This window comes from Uloborus diversus, chromosome 7 (genome assembly GCF_026930045.1).
Source record: "Uloborus diversus isolate 005 chromosome 7, Udiv.v.3.1, whole genome shotgun sequence".
Classification (NCBI taxonomy): Eukaryota; Metazoa; Arthropoda; class Arachnida; order Araneae; family Uloboridae; genus Uloborus; species Uloborus diversus.
In genome coordinates this window covers 57,011,110-57,032,767 of record NC_072737.1, presented here as the reverse complement: position 1 = coordinate 57,032,767, position 21,658 = coordinate 57,011,110, and the positions used below count along the sequence as shown (strand labels likewise).

The 21,658-nt window shown below is 33.5% G+C and overlaps 1 protein-coding gene across 1 annotated transcript in view; it reads right to left on the bottom strand.

Moving 5' to 3' along the window:
* The window catches only part of LOC129226213 (cell adhesion molecule Dscam2-like), a 174,337-nt gene that overhangs the window by 84,996 nt on the left and 67,683 nt on the right, over positions 1 to 21,658 (bottom strand). The window contains 2 exon segments of the mRNA XM_054860812.1: positions 1,202 to 1,319; positions 7,211 to 7,360. Coding sequence (XP_054716787.1) covers positions 1,202 to 1,319; positions 7,211 to 7,360 — 268 coding nt within the window.

Genomic DNA, 21,658 nt, shown 5'->3' with positions numbered 1-21,658 from the left:
AATAACTTTCTAAGCAATAAAAGATGCAAGCGACGAAGAAGAATCAGCAAACGGTAAGATTTTTACCTACAGTTTCAATTTAAGATACCGATTAGTACATTTTTGCGTTAACGCAAAACGTTTACGCCATTTCGTTCACGCCAACGCTGACAGCTCCAAATGAAATATAAGTTACCGAAAACTGATCAAAACTATTACTAATGTCAAAATAATGCATAACTAAAAGAAAAACAGTTCAATCTCTGCACCTGGAAGTTTTTTTTAATGAAAACACATTGTTTTAAAATACATGTCGAGTGCCAAACTATAGATAATGCTGCCAAAGTCTTCGCCAAGCCCTTCCACTAGTCACATGATACATCTATGAACCAATTTTCTTTATCAGCAAGAATGAGAAAGCTCGGTCTACTCTTATTATTAGTCTATGGTCATTACCAAAAATATGACAATTTTATTTACGAACTACGGTATCAACATGTGCAAAGTTTTCTTTATTTTTTTTTGGAATTCTAATAGCAATTGTTAGTTCCATCAGGGTTTTACTCGGTATAATATTTTTGAGCAATTCTATCCACTCCTACCTTCTACAGCGAAAGCATATTAAACTAGGAGTTTCCATTTCCACAAGCTAGGCATTATAATCTTACTTTGCCACATTTTTAAGTGCTATGTGGAGTGGATAAAGGAAAGCAAACAGCAGAATATCATAACTCCAAGACTTAGGAAAATCTTAAATTTTTTTTCCAGTTGTTAACACTAAAAATAGTTGTTACGGTATCGAATTTATGTTTTAAATAGGTTAAGAAAAATATTCTCATTTTAGAACTACGTCAAATATTCGACTTTCTGCTTAAAATCGCCGCCATGTTTGACAATATTGTAAACAATATTCATGTTGCCATCTCATTTATAAAAAAGTTTTTATTATTGCTGTGCAAATATGAGTGGCCAAACTTGATTCTTTCGCACAAATTGCGAAATGTAATGCATGAAAAAAAATCTATTGCAACAAGTTTTGATACTGCAAGAAAAACCTAATGTGCAGTACTGATTAAAAGGAGGGACTGTTTACGTGTGCAATGCTTTCACTCATTTCAATGCACACTGCTCAAATTAATGAGACTTAGTTTAATTTAACAAATGACTAACTAATTTTGCGTCTTTATGCGGGAAAGATTTCTGTGCAAATGAATCTACTTACCTATATCTAGGCACGGGGAAACCCTGAGCTGCACACGGCAATTCTACAATATCTCCTTGAACTGCCGATAATGCAGTCCTCGGGTCTGTCACACGAGGAGGAACTGTACCACTCGAATCTGAAAACAAACAACCAATTGTTTTGGGAAAACGACATTTTATGATTGCAATGAAATTAGATATGGAATTAAAGACTGCTGTAGTGTAATCTGAGATCTTCTATCACCAATCTCTTTCAATAACATCTCAATCGACTTCATGCTCTTACGTTTAGGAATCGTGTGAATATTCAGGACTAGAACTTCGAACTTCTAACACACCTTATGCAAAATGTTCCATTAATAATGAAAGTAAGAAAAAATAGCCTTCCACAGTTGGCGATTACACGGGATCCACCCTGGCTCATCCCAGATAGACCACGGTCTTTTAACAGAAGGACTGAAAGGACGAAAAAAACTGACCGGTATCACAATTTTTTCTAAAATAAACTTTTTGGCACAGGTATTTTTTTTAACCAGGTTCTGCGGCAGAGTGCAAATTATACGAATCGTTAAGTTTAAACGCCGCTGCTTGCAAGATTCATATCATTTATGTCATTTCGAGGAATCGATACCCTAACTTTCTCATCAGATATTCTTTACTACACCCTTTAAAATGTTTCATATCTTAAGCAAAGCGATACGTATCCCATATTAGGTGCAAAATCACTCATCATCAGTTTATCATACAGTGATGTCATCCCATTTTTCACATAAAAATGTATTGTTGTTTTTCCCTCACCAATTTAAACCGCTCGATTTGGCATGTAAGCTTTTTTCTTGCTTTTAGTTATAGCAATCTTCATAGTTCATCGTATTCAGTTTTGTTTGTTGTGATTAAGAATAAAAAAATTAATATATGTATATACATATATACATATATATATGTGTGCATATATATCTAATTTGAATTCGAATTATGTTTTTCGCAATCACGAGTTGCGACAGGACCCTATTCATTGGAGGATATTGTTCTAGAAACGGCTCCTGTCCTCCCAAGCCTGCTCTTTGGCGGTTACGTGTGTGTATGTGTGTAAGGACTTGTTTGTGTGTGTGTATGTAGGAGTGTGTGTATGCAGGACATGGACGCCACCGCCTAGGAGGAGGGGATTCTGGTGGAGAGTGCTGCTAGTGGAGGCTAGGACCAGAGCAGCAGCTCCATCCTCCGGTGGACGGCGGTGCTGCAGAGGCCTCTGGTCTATTCTGAAAATTGAACCGGACATCAAGGACGCTCAAATGAAAGCAGTTAGCAATCGTGATTGCTAAAAAAAAAAAAAAAAGCTAACTTGAAAACAGAACTCATAGAATCAGTGCCAAAATAAATGAGGTACCCAGATTGTTTTCAATTGTGTTCGTCATTAGCTATACAAAATAAAGACAAAGTTCAAACAAAAAAATCTGTTAACCTATTTGCTCATTTTCATGGTGAAAGAATGGCTTGTGATTGAGCTTATTCATCAAATACACGGGTTTGTATTTTGTTTCTCTCTCTCCGCTGTCCAGACAGAACACTGTGAATTAGATAGCTACCACAAATGGAAGAAATTTCTATCGCGATTTTCAAAGATAGAGAACCATTTCTTGGTTTCTATTTCCTATTTCTGATTTACTTTTTTGAAAGATCAACAATTGGGTTGCTTCCGAAATTTTAAAAGCATTTTTTTTTTCTAAAAGAGCATGCTTAAAAACATGGGATTGAACCGTTCTTTAAATAATTTGACAAAGTTTAATATTTTTTGATAATTATTTTAATCGATGCGCAGATACAGTTTCATTTTTTACGCTTTTGCACATGATATCACAAGTGATGAAATGCTATTCATTGATGCCATTAGCGCAGAGCGTGATACTTAATTCGCTTTTTTATTCACATGTACTGGCAACGATATGGTTGATAGCAAGCGCAGAGTACAATACTTAATTCGCTTCTTAATTATCATAATCTGGAAGCGCGGTAGACAGCAAAGGTAAGCATTCAGTGCGCCAGAGCTCATCACTTGCGACGTCATAAAGACCACGCCTTATTTTAAAAAACGGACATTTAAAAAAAGTAATTAAAAATCAAATGTTGGGAATATGAAAGTTTTTTTTCTCGCCCTATGTTTTTTTTTTATTTTTGCTTATTCTATCAATTTCAGTGACTAAAAGTAGTACTTTTGACTGAAGGAAACAATCCCACTAGGATTATGTCTGTTATAGCTTGTTGGGTTATGGGCAGTGGTCAATTTACGACGCAGTATAAAAATATCAATAAATGAATAAATAAATATGTAAATAAGTAATAATAAAACCAATTGAAAGAAAATATACTTTGTCATATTTTAGTTTGTTCACTTCAAAAGAAAAATATAACTTTTTGCTTTTCTGACCGATTTTATATCTATTACTTCACCAACGTTACTCCTTGAATTAGTAAATAATGAACTTAAGTAATTTTATGATGACATAATGCTTACATAAAGAAAAAAAAAAAGAAGCTTACATCAAAAGAAAAAAAGCAAATTAAATATTGATGCAACATTTTAAACGAGGAAGAAATATCACGCGTCCTCTGAAAATTAGTTATCTCCGAGAAAAAGAATAAGATTTCATTTAAAGAAAACCTTAACAACCATGTGCGGCGAGACTTTTAGAATGCAGAATTAACTTTTTGGTTTAAAAAAAAAATGAAAGTGATCACATCTAGCTTCGGCCATTCGTCCCCGAAATTCATTTTCCACTCCCACTTTTCGTATCTGCGGCACGTGAGCTAATTACCCCTCCCAGAAAACGTGTTATTGACTGCGAAAAGGCCGTTTTAAGTAGCCTTAATCGAAAGGCATGTTCATGACACGCAATTATAAGCGGGGGATGCATACAGAGGTAATGGAGCGCGAGACCCGAAACATGTGGCCTTGTCGGAAAGCGGCAATTTTTGTCTTCCCTCCAGTGTCCTCTTTGTGTACCAGAGAATTGGGAATAAAAAGAGGAGCCATTGATTAAGTTATTTGAGCGACCGATCAGGGAATTTGGGTAAATTACGAAAATTATTTTCATGTTTTTTTTTTTTCGAGCTGCAAATGGGATTGCTCAGGCTTTTTCCTTTTCATTAGTGCGCGTTCAGATAATTAAAGCATTATCTGAAACTAGTATGTTGTGGCCATCACGAAACTTTCTTCTATATTTTTCTTTTCTTTTTCTGATCCCTCCCCATGCTTGATGAGGAAGCAATATTCCCAACAAAAACAAAATTACACATGCAAAAACTTGAACAATGTCTGAATTATTGCAAAAGTAAAGCAAAGAGCGAAAATTGAAAGTTATTTTAAAAGCCTTTCTTGAATTAATTACAAACATTTATTTGTTAACAAACACAGGATGGCAACAATTAAAAATTTTAAATCATTGAGATAATTTTTCCGATCATTTCCATACAATTAAAATCACGAGAAATACGCAGACGACAGTCTATTACGATTTATCTTTCTTATTGTTGCAATTATAAAGCTATTTCTATTCACAAAAAAAAAAAAAATCAACACCTCTTGGAGCGATTGGCGTCAAAATTGAACCAAAGCCGGTTTACATATTGATTCACATATATTCCAAATTTCAACCAGAACGTAGCATTACTTCTTGAGATAGGGCACTCACAATGGAAAAAAAGAACGGGTGATTGCGCTACCCCCTTTTTAGCTGTTGACACCAAAATAAAATCAGCTCCTATACCCACTAAGGGCTACTTGCCGATAAATTTTTCTTTCATTCCGTTCATTATTTCTTGAGATACAGCAGTCACAATTGACGACAAAAAACGTTCTATAGCTCAACCCCCGTTTGAGTTATTGACACCAAAATTGAATCAGCACCTGTTCCTGTTAATGGCAACATATGGACCAAATTTTGTTTGATTCCGCCAGTTACTTCCTGAGGAATAGCAAGCACGCGTAACTCAAAAAAGTCCCATTGCTCCACCCCCCTTGGAGGAATTCGCGCGAAAAACCAATGGGCACAAGTTCACATAGCGACACATATGTGTACCAAATTTCGTTCGATTTTATGGGGTAGTTTTTGCTGTAGAGCGGCCACAAAAAACTGGTCACACACAGACGTGACACACACACACACACACACACACACACACACACATACACACACAGACAGACAGACATTTTCCAAAAATAGTCGAAATGGACTCAGCACACCTCAAAACGTTCGAATCCGTCAAAATTCGAAATTCGAAAATTTGCACGAATCCAATACTTTCTTCTATATATTAGATATAGAAGAAAGTAAAAACAGTTGCACAGTGGTCGTATTCTTCATCCGATCAAAGCCGATGTGTGTGTGTGTGTGTGTTATACAAATGCTATACTTTGAGTTCAAAACTAGATTTTCTTCCGTTGTGATTCGATACTCGTACGGTGGTGGTGGATTAGACAATCGTAACGACGATTCGTAATACGATTGAAATCGTAATACGATTAGATAATCGTATAAACTCAGATTTTCTTCCGTTGTGATTAGATAACCGTATGGTGTAGGTGGTCGTATTCTTCATCCGATTAAAACCGATGTGTGTGTGTGTGTGTGTTGCACAAATGCTCTACTTTGAGTTCAAAACTTTAGATTTTCTTCCGTTGTGATTAGATAACCGTATGGTGTAGGTGGTCGTATTCTTCATTCTATCAAAACCAATGTGTGTGTGTGTGTGTATGTGTGTTACACAAATGCTCTACTTTGAGTTCAAAACTTTAGATTTTCTTCCGATGTGATTAGATAATAGGGGTTTAGACCACGGACCGTTCATCCCCCTTTTTTGTAGGAGCTTATAACTTTTATTTGAATCAAAGTAACTGAACGATCACGCGAAACATATTTGGAATAGTCTTTGCTTATCAAAACACTATGCCATTTTTAAAATTTAAACATTATAATTAAAAAAAAAAAATAGGTAAGATGATCAAAATTACTGCATGCAAGAAAACCTGATCTCGATCTTCAGGAGACTTGATGCTGGGGGGGAAAGAGTGTTTTCATAAGTGTTTAATACAAGTCAAACGTTTATTATTGCGACCTGTTCATTATTTACTCACTAAATGAAAAATGAAATAAAACAGAAACAATAGTTATTGAAACTAACATTTAACGAATAAAATCGACTTTGCAATAGAAAATATTTAACATTCCCAATGAAACCCATTTTTTCATTAGTTTTGATCAAATATTCAGTGAAAAGAAATAAATATAAAAAAGATATTTAAATTTTAACGTACTATTAGTGACGAGAAAAATAAGGGTTTTAAAGTATTGAACCATAAAAATATTTCAAAACTGACATAAACAATCAGCTGAAATTAGTGGTTTGCAAGTTAAGAAAAAAATTAACATGAATTTTCAAATTTCAAGAATGATTTCGGAAAAGTAAAGAATCTGACGAGCTTAATAATAGATTTAAAAGTTGGCGCGGAACTGTAAATTAACTATAAGTAGAAATTTAAGTAACCACAGAGTTTAAAAAAAAAAAAAAATAATAATATTTTTTGAACTAAACGGGTTTTTTAGATTTGCCGAATAAGAACTAAAGTAAACTGTTTGAAAAAGGTATGCTCTAAATTTCATTACTTTATCTTTATCTGTTCTTGACTTATAAGAGCTGGAATGCAAAGAATCGAGAAAAATTGCATCAGGGAGAAAAAGACGTTTAAAGTTTTAAAGTTAAATATAATATTAGTTAAATGCATATATCTTTCGTTCTAATTAAGTTAGAAACAAAATTAAAACGTCCTTTTGAGCAGGCGAAAAAAAAAAGATTTTTTTTTAAAAATGAGATTAAAAAAAAGTGAAAATTTGACGTTTTTTTGTGTTCCGAGCTCCTTTAAGTTTAATTTTATTAAAATGAATGAGTATTTTATTTCTTCTCTTAATTCTAGCATGAAGTAGGTATTGTTTTTCTTGTGCATATAAAAGCATCAAAACGTAAAAGATCATACCTGTGACGATGAGTCGTCCTGACGTAGCGCTCACGATGATTTCGTGCGTGAGCCGATGGCTGGTTTGGCAGCGATAGCTCATGGACCCATCACCCGTCGTCACATTACGAATGTGCAGCTCTCCGGTGGGAAACACGCTGTACCGACCCCCTACGGAAGAGGAAGAGAAACCCATGAGAAAACAAGAAACTCAGAAGAAAACATTCCCCTGCTAATTCGTGTTACAAGACTGATAAGCTGTCAGACACCAAGGAAATAACATTTCTTTTTTTTTTAACCACATGATGAAGTGAAACATAATGTTAGTGAAAAATATTTGAAGAAACTAATAACTTTGTTTTACAAAAGTAAGAAATTCGATTTTACAGCGTTTACATACTCAACTTTAAAGGAGAAATTATTCTTGAAGTCGTACAACCGTTTTCTTTGCACTAGCACTACATTTGCAAGGAAACAACATTTACAGAGAGCGTAAACTTCAAAACAGTTTTGTTCTTCCAATCTTTGTCGCGAGTTATTTCAGCTTCGACTGAGTGGCAATTTTACTGTTTTAGAAACTTTTTTTTTTTTTTCATTCGTAGATTTTAAAAAGACCTTTATTATTTGTTTATCGAGTTTGTTTTCTCTCTTTTTGTGATGGGGCTTTCATAACATCTTAGGATGCCGTAAAGCAGCTTTTCCTACTTTTTTTTGACAAGTTGAAAAAAGTTGTTAAATGACCTCTTTTTCGTGAAACCCCTGCTTTTTCATATGTATTATAGTTTGAAACAACATTCTTAAAAATGTCGTAATTACAGTCAAAATAAAAAATATTTAAAATTGCATTTAATAATTTCAAAAATACACAAATAAATAAATAAATAAATAAAATAAAGTAAATAAAGAAAAAAAAATAAATAAAAATAATAAAATCGTAAAAGAGCTTTGAAAGCAAAATTTTACAGACAAACAAAGTTTTAATGTTTTAAATTTAAGTTAAGTTTTGAAATAGTTTTAATTTTTAATATACTTTTTAGCTCTATAAAAAGAAAGCTAGGAAAACAAAGAATGAGTGTTTCGTGGAACCCTTGATTGATCTCCATTAAATCCTTGGGTTCCTCGGAACACAATTTAAGAAACTCTGCCATAAAGCAATGGATCTCAACAAGTGGCATACCGGTTGAGGAACACGAAAGTCTAAAAGGATCGTGGTTAATGATCAAAAAGGATACAAAACTATATTGATAATGATAGAATTTAACTCCGACACATCATTTGTCCCTACGCTAAAATAAGTATTTCAATCCGTGGTTAAAATTGTTTGGACTGATTTTGAAAAATAACAACGAGAACGTTTTTGCTATGCGGTAAAGATTGACCACGGATAGTCGGCGGATGACTTTGAAGCAAAACATCATTTGTGTCATTCGTAATAGGTAGAATCTGCCAGAAAGTGCAGAATAGTAAGAGGTACGGTCTCGCTAACCCTATCTATTCCAAAATATTACCAAAAAAACCTATTACAAGTGACACAAATGATTTTTTTTTTGCTTCAAGGTCATTTGCCTGCTTTTCGTGGTCAAGCTATAAGCTCGAGGGGAGTAACTACAGTGTATAACTGTAGCTCTGATAAGCTGAGCTATGACTTTGACAATGTTTAAGGGAGACTGGGGCAGCTGATCTCCTTTTGGGCTGAAGTTAATAATTTGTGTTAGAATTAAAAGAACTAAATGATCCCATGTTGCGTACTTAGAACAGTCTTTTTCCTATTAAAATGCTAAGCTGCTTTTTAAATATGTATAGAGGAATGTGGAAGAAAGTGAAATGGTAAAGATGACTGAGTTTTTTCTAAATGAACAAATCAAAAATTTGCTTTTAAAATTGTAGAACATAAAGAAGGAACACTGTATTTAAAAATAAAACTTGAGTTGAAACATAATTTTTTTTATTTTTGGCAGTAAATTTGAATCTTTAAAAAAAAAAAAAAAAAAAAAAAACAAGAAGTTCTGTCTAGAACTAAACGAGCCTACTTTCCCGTATACCAATATCGACTTTCTAGTATCTGATCAGTATTCTCAAAATTAGCTAAAAATAGTAAATTATTTCAAACATATTTTTTTAATATTTTAAGCTGATTTCGAGAAATAAAGTATGCCTCACTCATCTAAAGAAGTAGATACCTAAAAAATAAATAAAAGAACAAATAAAATAGCAGCACCTTTTAAACAAAGCAGCTAAACACATTTTTTCCATCAAAAAAACAAAAAACAAAAAAAAATCTTCAACCACTTTCAAAAAGGAAAAAAAAATCAAATTAAAAGCTCATTAAAATAATCATATGAAAAAAAAAAATCGTTTGTTTTTCCCCTGTTGCCAAAAATGTTTTAAGAATGAATAATTGTACTTTCAAAAATAAGTAAAAACAATAAAATGTCAACTTAAAGAAATAATTTTCATTGTCAAAAAAAAAAAAAAAAAAAAAAAAAAAAAAAAAAAATTGAATTCTAAAATTTTGAATTCAAATTATGTTTTTCGCAATCACAAACTGAGACAGGACCCTACTCATTGGAGTTATTGCTTCTAGAAATGGCTCCTGTCCCCCCCAAGCCTGCATCTCCTCCTGGGCGGTTACGTGTGCATAGTTGTGTGTGTATGCACGTAGGCGTGTGTGAGTATGTGTGTGAAGTCGTGTGTGAACGTGCGTGTGTGTAGGACCAGCACGCCTCCGACCAGGAGAAGCGGATAGCTCAAAACCGGAGCAGCCGCTCCGCGCCGCCAGCAGAGGACGGTGGGCGGTGGTGCTGCAGTGACTTCTGGTCCAAGTTGAAAAAGGCACGGACACCAAAAACGGTCAAATGAGAACAATAAGCAATCGTGATTGCTCAAAAAAAAAAATCGTTTGTGCATATCTTTATGTAGAAACATAAAGGACTCCGAATTTTTCCGCCAAAAACTGAATACATAAATTAAAACATTAACTTGAAAATAAAATTGCTTTAAAACAATTATTTCACAGTAAAAACCATGGCTGTGGAGTCATAGTCGGAGTCCATCTAATTTTGGGACAAAAGAGTTAGATTCGAGAGCCGAAAGTTTTAAATTCAAAGATTCGGAGTTAAAATCGGTCATTTCCCCAAAAAGTCCGTCAGTCTACCTATATTTGCAGAGACGGAGTAGGACTTATTATTTGATACAGGAGTTGGAGTCAGAGTCGAATATCCAAGAGTCGGAGTCAGCCATTTTTCCTCCGTGCATAAATTTTTGCCAAAGCTACGAAGTCAGATTCTAAGTCGAGAAGTCGGGGTCCGAGTAATTTTCGGGCACAGGAGTCGGAGTCGGAGTCAGGAGCGCCAAAATTATCGGAGTCGGTAGTTGGTCGTCAAGAGCTATTTACAACAAAGTTTGTTTGAAGTAAATCCGCCTTTAAGTTCGGAATCTATATTGACTTTCAGTTTTCCCTTAGGCGCTAATGTTAAGAGATTTGAACTGTTCAAAATTGAACGAAAACTTGTTCAAATCAAAAAGATATTTTCGATACATGTTTTTCATCAAAAACTTTTCTCTACAAAGTTTGTTTGGAGCCACTTTGCTTCTAAGTTCAAGATTTATCTTTGATTTGAATTTCCCCGTAGGCGCTAATGTTAAGTTTTTTTGAACTGTTCAAAATTTAACGAAAAATTGTTCAAATCAAGAAATGAATTATGGGAATGAGATGTCCTCGCCAAAATCTCTCTAACAAAAAAAAAAAAAAAAAAAAAAAAAATTGTTCGGATCGGACTATTCATTCAAAAGTTTTAAAGGAGGGACAGATAGACACACCGACAGACATTTTTCCCCCTCTCAATACCCTACTTTCCAACTTTTGATTTTTCAATATTTATCTTACTATTTTATTTATTTTTGACTTTTTTTTTTGTTTTTCGGGATATTTTTAAGATGTATTAAGCCTTCTTTCATGCTTTTTTCTTCTTTCTCTGACTTTTACTGGGAAAGTAGGCTAAAAAAGGGGGGAGAGGAATTATTCACTTTTTTTTCATTGGGCAATGTGAAAATAAATTAATGTAATACTTTCTATTCGACTATAAAACATATTTTTGATCTAAAGAATAAGTAAATAAAAGGTTGAATGAATAAATGAAAAGATAATGAAACAATAAACAAATAATTAAATGAATAAATCAATTAGTATAAGAAGAAATATTAATGAGCGAGTAAAATAATGCATGAATAATTCGCCCCCCTTCTGATGTGAAATGATCATTTTTCTTCAACTAAAATGCCGTACACACCTTTTCAAAAGACCTATTAAAGTCTCTTTGGAATTAAAAACTATTCGCTAAAACGCATAAAAATATTAACAGTAGCTTTAAAACTCAAAATAATCCTGTAACTACATAGTTCATCGCTTAACGCGCCAAGCAACCACGCCACCGTAACCCTGCCCTTTAGCGAATAATGCGAGTTTTTTTTTCATGCAATTGAAAGTGTTTCGCCAAATAAACAGTGACATAATAATGACGTTATAAAGATCAATCACAACTGAATAATACGACAAATCAAATTATTTACCTAGATAAGAAACTATCTTCAACTATAAGAACAAAAACAAGCATGGTTCCTCGCAGCTATCGACATTGTCAGCTAGCGCCCTCTCGAAGAGTTAACTGACCCCGCCATCTATTAGAAATTCATAGAACTAAACAATTAATTAAACATTTAATTTGAAATTACATTACTTCGGTCAATCTGATTTTTAAAAAAAATAGCATGTAGCCTCCCTCAATGAATGGACTATTCAACACAAAAATAATTTTTCAACTCGAACCAGTAATTTCTGAGATTAGCGCGTTCAAACAAACTAACTCTTCAGCTTCATATTAATAGTTAATTAATAAGAAAAATAAGACATTGATACGTATATATATATATATATATATATATATATATCACAAATCATTTTATGCATCGTCGTCCTCTAAAAATGTACCCCCGAGATTTACCTCATGGCTGACTCGAACCTACGTCCACTGGATCGCAAAGCCCGCACTTTCAGGTCGAGCCACCGTGGCTACGCACACTTTATGTTCCAAACATTTTATATCATAAAATAAATTCTCCGGTTTTCATAACATTTTTTATTGCGGCTCCACTCCTATTAGTCATAACCTGATGTTATATAGCCTATAGCCTTCCTCAATGAATGGACTATTCAACACAAAAAGAATTTTTCAATTCGAGCCTGTAGTTCCTGAGATTAGTGCGTTCAAACAAACAAACTCTACAGCTTTATAATGGGATTTACTTTAGCTGTAGGCTGAATTTTGTAACGGAATGGCATTTCTGTTAAAAAATAAGTAGAATAAATAGTACATATATGTAACATCGTATTAAAAAACATTTGATCCCGGAACATGTTTCCTTGGTTTGAAAGGATCAAGTATCACCAAGTATACCATTCAAACCTCTTTTATAATTACAGCAAAAAAGAAAAGAGAAGAAACCACAAATCGTTACCCATTATCCTTTAACATCTTTTTGAATCCAAAAAAAAAAAAAAACCACTACAATTTATGGTCTGCTTACTATCTTCAAAAAAACTACCAACTTTTTAAATCCACAATCCAATATATAAACTCATTCTTGAAAACTGACAATGACACCAAACATCAAAAGCGTGCCGAAAACGGGTCGTCTGACACTTGGGGATGTAAACAAACCATGCCAGCTCAGTAATGTGCTAGTGTTAAAATTGCGCGTTAAAAGAGTGTCGAGATTCAAGAGGAGGAACAAGTCTCCCCTATGGGATCAAGTACGAGTATCGCCACTATCCTCTACATATTTTGGTGCGTTCAGTAAAAAAGGAACGTGTATATAAACGCACGGATTTAAATTGTAATGAGTTTACTTTGATAATGAACTCAGTTCAACTCAGCGCTCACTGTCCTTCCCTATTGCTTCCACAAAGAGGTAAAAACCTGCCAAGGTCATAGCTCAAGGTATTACAGCTACGTTATAATTGTGAGAAAAAGGCGTCTTCCCCTTTAAGTTTTCCGAAAAGCAAGTATGGAAACTAGCCTAATATTGAGAACGAATTTTTAAGGGTTCCCATCTTAATAGTTCGTTCTCTCCCTCCAAAGCAATGTCGCACTACCGCAACTGCTGCAGAGCATTTCCACCGAAAGAGATTACGCCCTCTCAGAACAACCCCGAAAAATGTTCTGTGGTGCAATATGCACCATCCCACCCCTTCTTGAGCACTTTGGCTTTACGGATGTATTTCATCCAACTGGAGACAAACAGTGTTGCACTTTGTATAAAAAAAAAAAGCAAACTCAGTGCCCCCCCCCCCCAATTAGTAGTTCATGAGATTTTTTTAGTTGTGTGTCCGATTAATAATAAGTTCGTAATAAAATGTCAATTAAAATATTTATTATTTATAATTTAAACTACTTATTTGTAACTAAGCGTTAACAGTTACATTAAAGAAGAATACAAGACATTTTAAACTAAAGTTTTTTGTTGGGGACACACATATGATATGATATCCAAAAAATGGTACGTGTGTTGGTAAAGGTGCAGTAACCCTGCCGTAAAGCACATATGTAACAGGTTACAAGTGAAAAAATTCTTGACTATCAGGTTAGGAGTGACAATTTCGAGTAAGAAGTAAAATGCTGTTGCCGACAAAAGATATATTTTTCTAGTTAATATAAAACCTACCAAAGTTACAACAACAAAACAGCGAATAAGAGCAGTCAACGAATATGTCAGAAAAAATGTTACTAGTTCTCACATTAATGCGTTTCATTTGCATTTTTTGTCGTTTGCTTTTAACGTTGAAGGAATCTTAAACCGCTTTTGTTAGTCTGAATTTTCCTTTTAGGATAAAGATCTCGAATTTTCCTTCAAACCAAAATGTCAAAAAGCCGAACTGTGCGATATTTTTTTCTCAATGAACTTAGGATATAATTTTGCTGGTACATCGTAAATTGAATACCTACATGAAATCGTTAAATCTTTCAAAGATATTGAATTCTAAAATTGTATTAGTGCAAAGTGTCACATTTCCGAAGTAAAAAAAAAAATAAATAAAATTTTGTAAAGAAAAATAAAACTTTGTAGTTTTAATGATAAATTTTGGAGTTTTAAAGGTAAGCAAAGCAAGGAGAATGGAGCCGGAAAATGAAAATATGCTATTAGTATTAATCAAAAGTAAAATTTATAAATAAAAGCTGATGTTTTTAGAAATGATTCGAGCGTTGTTGAAAATTTTAGTCTTTGGGAAAACAATTTGAGCACAAGACAATCGTATAAAGCAAAAAAAGGGCCTCTTTGAATAATTAAATAGGTAAAAATCAAATTCGGAAAACTTTAGTAAAAAGTAAAGTTTTTCATAAATTTTGTAGCATATCTTTTTTTTGCTTTTACACTATTTTCAATTATTCACGCACTAGTTTCAAAACATGGCGATTAAAAGATTTTATCTTGATCTCAGAAACGATTTACGACAAGTGCAAACCTTTTTCAAGATGTCGCGAGAAAACAACAGAACGATAACATAGTATCTCTCAGGGAAATCCCACAAAAGTTGCACACGTGGCCGGCTTTTCACTCACGTGATTCAAGATGGCGCCTGGTGATTTATCGAACGCCGAGTTCTTGGCCATTGCACCTGATCAGAGAAAGAACAAGATAGAGAGGCAATGGGGTGCGGGGGAAACGCGTCGTTAACGGACGGAGCAACGGGGATTTTCTGGCATCTCGCCAGGAAGCGCCGGAAATAGCCCCGTTCCTTGGCACTGATCCAAACATCCGAACTGCTCTTCCGATTCTTCGAGCAGCGCGCACGCGCCGGTAGTAGTAGTTACGTGTCGGGCCTAAATTACGTCGGCTCTACTTTCCAAGTCGGTGATTTATTTCTTTATCAAAAAGACAGTGAAACATTTTTGAAGGAAACTTCCAGAGTAAATAATTTAGTAGGTTATATTTTCAAAGATAACCGGGTACATAGACTTTATCTGCATGAAAGAGTTAAGATACAATAATAATTAAAAACATTGTTGTGACATCGAGTCAATGTAAGCAAGAGAAATTTATCACGAACAGAAGAAAATAAAATTTTAACTTATGTGTAATTTATGCGTTCACAAATTTTTACGGAATGGCTTCAGAATTTAATTGAAAAATAAATGCAAACATTTCTCAGAATTATTTTAAGTAAACATTTAAGAAACTTCTTGTTACATTAAAAAAAAGTGAAACAAGAATTAAATTTATGAAAATGAGAAAATAATTTAAATGTACTGCTATGTTCTACGGCAAAATAATGAAATTCAAAACTGCATGCTTTTCATTAACAGGAAAGCTTTTTTGTGCAAGTATAAAAATAGAGTACCTAGAATATTTGTTGCATGCACTGTTGATCAGCAAATGCACAAGTTTTCACTTATACCAAAAAAAAAAAAAAAAAAAGAAAGAAAAAAACCCTACCTCAAAATTTTTTTAATTGTTGTTTTACCGAATATAATTTTACTATTATGGGTGACAATAACTAAGAATGAATTTTTTTGCCTGTACATAATTCACATGTAATTGACACTGATCTGTATTACATCTGTTATTAAGTCTGAATTTTTTTTTCAATAACAAAAATACAGTAAAATGCATTGTAACAAACTGAAATATGAATGTAAAATTTTAGAGAGAAAAAAAAAACTGAAACAGACATTGGGTTACACATTATCATTCAAAATGTACATTTTTGGAAAAGTCATTTTTAATAAGTGCTTGGGATTTTAATAGCACTAACATGAGTATAAAAACTTCATATCAAAAATGATAAACTATTACGTTGTAAGAGGAGAAATTCTTCTCCATGAACTGAAAAAAAAAAAAAAAAAAGATGGAAATAAAGTTAAATGAACAAAATGGGGAATTTTAATTTTTTTCGAGTTTTGTGGTTTTAAAGAAACTCATTATAGTTTTAAAAGGGTGTGAGCTTATGGTTAGAAAGACATTATAAAAAAGCAGGTAATCATTTTCCTTCTTAATTCTTTCTCTTACTAATTAGCATTCTTTTAGGTATACAAACATAGCTATTTTACAAATTTATACAATGAAATGTTTTTATGTAAAATCATTGGTGCTGTGAAACGAAAAGAAGTGATTAAATAAGATAGTGTAAATTAAGCGGCCATTATAGTGTTGCTTCAACACATGTTGATGGAAAATATGTGCCGAAATTAAAAACCATTAAAGAAAACCTGATAAAGGACACAACAGTTACCATGTAAGAGAAACAACTCCTCACCAGTTTGCAGTTCTATGCAACTTTGTGCGAATTAATGTTGTAATATTTATTTTATGTTTTATTCACTAGTGTCTTAAAGTGTTTTTTTACTCAGGGAAAAACCAGCTCAAAATTGTGCCACTTTTTTTTATAGCAGAGACGATAAATCTGCAGAGAAGCCACACTTAATGAGGGCGTTAAAAGTAGCAAAGAATTTTGTTATGTTTAATGAATTGTAATATGCGTGATTTTGATTTGATTAGTGTTTTCAACCAGGGTCCCCAAAGCCTAATATTCCGCGATACTTTCTAAAGGAATGGTAAAAATCTTTTACCATATAAGAAAAACCACTCCTCACCTAATCTGACATTATTAATCCACTTGGGGAGAAACGAGCATCATAGCTGTACAACTCTTTTCCTCGCAGTAGCAGTAAATCGGCAAAGAAGCCACCCTTACAGAAGGTGTAAAAAAAAAAGTAGCAAAGAATTTGGTCATTAAAAGTTCAAACAATTCTAAATTTTACTTTGATTAAATTAGATTTTGATTTGATTAGTGTTTTCAACCAGGGCTCCCCGAAAGCCTAGGGTTCCATAACACTTTCTAAAGGAAAGGTCAAAATGTTTTACCATATTAAAAAAACCACTCTTCACCACTCTTATATCGTCAACTCTCAAGGAGAAACGAGCCTCAAAGCTGTACAACTCTTTTCCTGGCAGTAACAGTACCTCCGCAAAGAAGCCACACTTACAGAGGCCGTAAAACAGAAAGAATTCTTGTTTTGTATCGTTTAATGAATTATAATTTTTGCTTTCATTAGATGTGATTTTGATTTGATTAGTATTTTTAACCAGGACTGCCAGAAAACCAAGGGTTCCGCGACACTTTCTAAATGAAGGTCAAAATCTTTTACCATATAAGAAAAACCTCTCTTAACCTATCTTACAGTGTTAATCCACTCACGGAGAAACGAGTCTTAAAGCAGTACAACTCTTTTCCGGGCAGTAACAGTACATCCGCAAAGAAGCCACACTTACAGAGGCCGTAAAACAGAAAGAATTCTTGTTTTGTATCGTTTAATGAATTATAATTTTTGCTTTCATTAGATGTGATTTTGATTTGATTAGTATTTTTAACCAGGACTGCCAGAAAACCAAGGGTTCCGCGACACTTTCTAAATGAAGGTCAAAATCTTTTACCATATAAGAAAAACCTCTCTTAACCTATCTTACAGTGTTAATCCACTAACGGAGAAACGAGCCTTAAAGCAGTACAACTCTTTTCCGGGCAGTAACAGTACATCCGCAAAGAAGCCACACTTACAGAGGCCGTAAAACAGAAAGAATTCTTGTTTTGTATCGTTTAATCAATTATAATTTTTGCTTTCATTAGATGTGATTTTGATTTGATTAGTATTTTTAACCAGGACTGCCAGAAAACCAAGGGTTCCGCGACACTTTCTAAATGAAGGTCAAAATCTTTTACCATATAAGAAAAACCTCTCTTAACCTATCTTACAGTGTTAATCCACTCACGGAGAAACGAGTCTTAAAGCAGTACAACTCTTTTCCGGGCAGTAACAGTACATCCGCAAAGAAGCAACACTTACAGAGGCCGTAAAACAGAAAGAATTCTTGTTTTGTATCGTTTAATGAATTATAATTTTTGCTTTCATTAGATGTGATTTTGATTTGATTAGTATTTTTAACCAGGACTGCCAGAAAACCAAGGGTTCCGCGACACTTTCTAAATGAAGGTCAAAATCTTTTATCATATAAGAAAAACCTCTCTTAACCTATCTTACAGTGTTAATCCACTCACGGAGAAACGAGCCTTAAAGCAGTACAACTCTTTTCCGGGCAGTAACAGTACATCCGCAAAGAAGCCACACTTACAGAGGCCGTAAAACAGAAAGAATTCTTGTTTTGTATCGTTTAATCAATTATAATTTTTGCTTTCATTAGATGTGATTTTGATTTGATTAGTATTTTGAACCAGGACTGCCAGAAAATCAAGGGTTCCGCGACACTTTCTAAATGAAGGTCAAAATCTTTTACCATATAAGAAAAACCTCTCTTAACCTATCTTACAGTGTTAATCCACTCACGGAGAAACGAGTCTTAAAGCAGTACAACTCTTTTCCGGGCAGTAACAGTACATCCGCAAAGAAGTCACATTTACAGAGGCCGTAAAACAGAAAGAATTCTTGTTTTGTATCGTTTAATCAATTATAATTTTTGCTTTCATTAGATGTGATTTTGATTTGATTAGTATTTTTAACCAGGACTGCCAGAAAACCAAGGGTTCCGCGACACTTTCTAAATGAAGGTCAAAATCTTTTACCATATAAGAAAAACCTCTCTTAACCTATCTTACAGTGTTAATCCACTCACGGAGAAACGAGTCTTAAAGCAGTACAACTCTTTTCCGGGCAGTAACAGTACATCCGCAAAGAAGCCACACTTACAGAGGCCGTAAAACAGAAAGAATTCTTGTTTTGTATCGTTTAATGAATTATAATTTTTGCTTTCATTAGATGTGATTTTGATTTGATTAGTATTTTTAACCAGGACTGCCAGAAAACCAAGGGTTCCGCGACACTTTCTAAATGAAGGTCAAAATCTTTTACCATATAAGAAAAACCTCTCTTAACCTATCTTACAGTGTTAATCCACTCACGGAGAAACGAGTCTTAAAGCAGTACAACTCTTTTCCGGGCAGTAACAGTACATCCGCAAAGAAGCAACACTTACAGAGGCCGTAAAACAGAAAGAATTCTTGTTTTGTATCGTTTAATGAATTATAATTTTTGCTTTCATTAGATGTGATTTTGATTTGATTAGTATTTTTAACCAGGACTGCCAGAAAACCAAGGGTTCCGCGACACTTTCTAAATGAAGGTCAAAATCTTTTATCATATAAGAAAAACCTCTCTTAACCTATCTTACAGTGTTAATCCACTCACGGAGAAACGAGTCTTAAAGCAGAACAACTCTTTTCCGGGCAGTAACAGTACATCCGCAAAGAAGCCACACTTACAGAATCCGTAAAACAGAAAGAATTCTTGTTTTGTATCGTTTAATCAATTATAATTTTTGCTTTCATTAGATGTGATTTTGATTTGATTAGTATTTTTAACCAGGACTGCCAGAAAACCAAGGGTTCCGCGACACTTTCTAAATGAAGGTCAAAATCTTTTACCATATAAGAAAAACCTCTCTTAACCTATCTTACAGTGTTAATCCACTCACGGAGAAACGAGTCTTAAAGCAGTACAACTCTTTTCCGGGCAGTAACAGTACATCCGCAAAGAAGCCACACTTACAGAGGCCGTAAAACAGAAAGAATTCTTGTTTTGTATCGTTTAATCAATTATAATTTTTGCTTTCATTAGATGTGATTTTGATTTGATTAGTATTTTTAACCAAGACTGCCAGAAAACCAAGGGTTCCGCGACACTTTCTAAATGAAGGTCAAAATCTTTTACCATATAAGAAAAACCTCTCTTACCCTATCTTACAGTGTTAATCCACTCACGGAGAAACGAGCCTTAAAGCAGTACAACTCGTTTCCCGACAGTTTCACTTAATTCACAAAGAAGCCACACTTACAGAAGGCTTTAAAAGTAGCAAAAACTTTTGTCACGTAAAGTTTAATCAATTATGCAGACATGGAAAAAAATTATAATCACAAGTAAAAGTTCACCAATTCTAGGAGTAACTTGACTAGAAAAGTATAAAGTATATTTATGATAAAAAATTTGTGGAACGAAACATTTTCAAACAAACTTTTCTCCTAAGTTTTTGAAATTCATTAAAATGTTTACTTGAACTGAGGTTAACAATTTGGTGTCTTAATTTTTTATTAAAACGTATCCTATTAATTATAACTGCTAGGATATTTTAGCAATTATTTTTGCACATTTAGGCAGTTTTCTGCGAAGTAAGAAGATTCAACAAAATGTAAAGCTGTGACCAATTTCTGAATTTTGTTAGTATTGCGTTCAAACTGCTTCACAAAAATAGAATTTTTTTGTATTTATTGTCATTTTATATAAGTACTAACAAAAACGAGATGTTTAGCCAAAATGAAATTGTTTACGGAATTTACAGCTCAAACTTGGACTTTATCTAAAGATTTCAGTAGGAACTAAAAGGTAGGAAATCGCTGGATCAAATAATCATTTTTTAATGCTTCAGTTTTCTAAATTCGTATTTTCAATAAACGAAATGAATCACATCGTTCATCCCTATTTTTAGCATTATAGGGTGTAGATAATTTTGATTTGAAAACATGTTTAAGCTACGGAATCAAAATGTTTTGTAACAATCTGTGTGGAGAAAGCATAAAAAACACATTTCAATAAAAATTAATTCACTAAAAAATAAAAAAACGCAATTAGGAGGCACAAGTTTATTTTTAAATGTAAAAATTATGTCTATTGCAGAAAAAACCTTTTCTTTAAGGCTTTTAAATTAAATACTTAGTTTCATCAGAGAAAATTCTGTATGTTAAGAAAATGTAAAATTTGGAAGGAAAATAATATTATAGGGTAGACCGGGGCACATTTACGCGGATTTTTTTCAATGAATTTTCTAAATTTTATGTTTCAACTTAGGAAATTTTAGACAATGCAGTTTTATAAAGCAGTTAATGGAGTCAAAATTGGTATATTCAGTTGTTGCTCAGTTTATGTTTTTAACCTTAAAAAAATATTTTTGAGTCCAAGTCAATTGCGTAAAGTTGTCCCGGATACGGGGCGCGTTTACGCATATTTATTTTGACACCAAACGTGGTTCTGTTCGTGTTTTGAACATAGTGTCTTACCATCGCGAAAATAAAGCAAATTTATCACAGACTGAATAGTGTATAAAGTAAAAGTTGAACGGCATGAAGACAGCACTACATGATTATAAGCTATAAGATACGAATTATTAACTCAATTCAAAATTAAATGGTGATTTTCAAAACTAAATAGCCTGAAAATACTAAAAAGTATTGAGACAGTTCGGAGCGAAAAAAAGTTAGGGCATGTTTAGAAGTGAGACATAGAAAGAACGTGCGTAAAGGTGCTCAGACGTCAACGCGTAAACTTGCCCCGTCGCCAAGTTTGGATTTATTTTTACCGTGAAAAAAAATTAAATAACATTTCAGTTCATAAAATACAATTCTCAAAAATG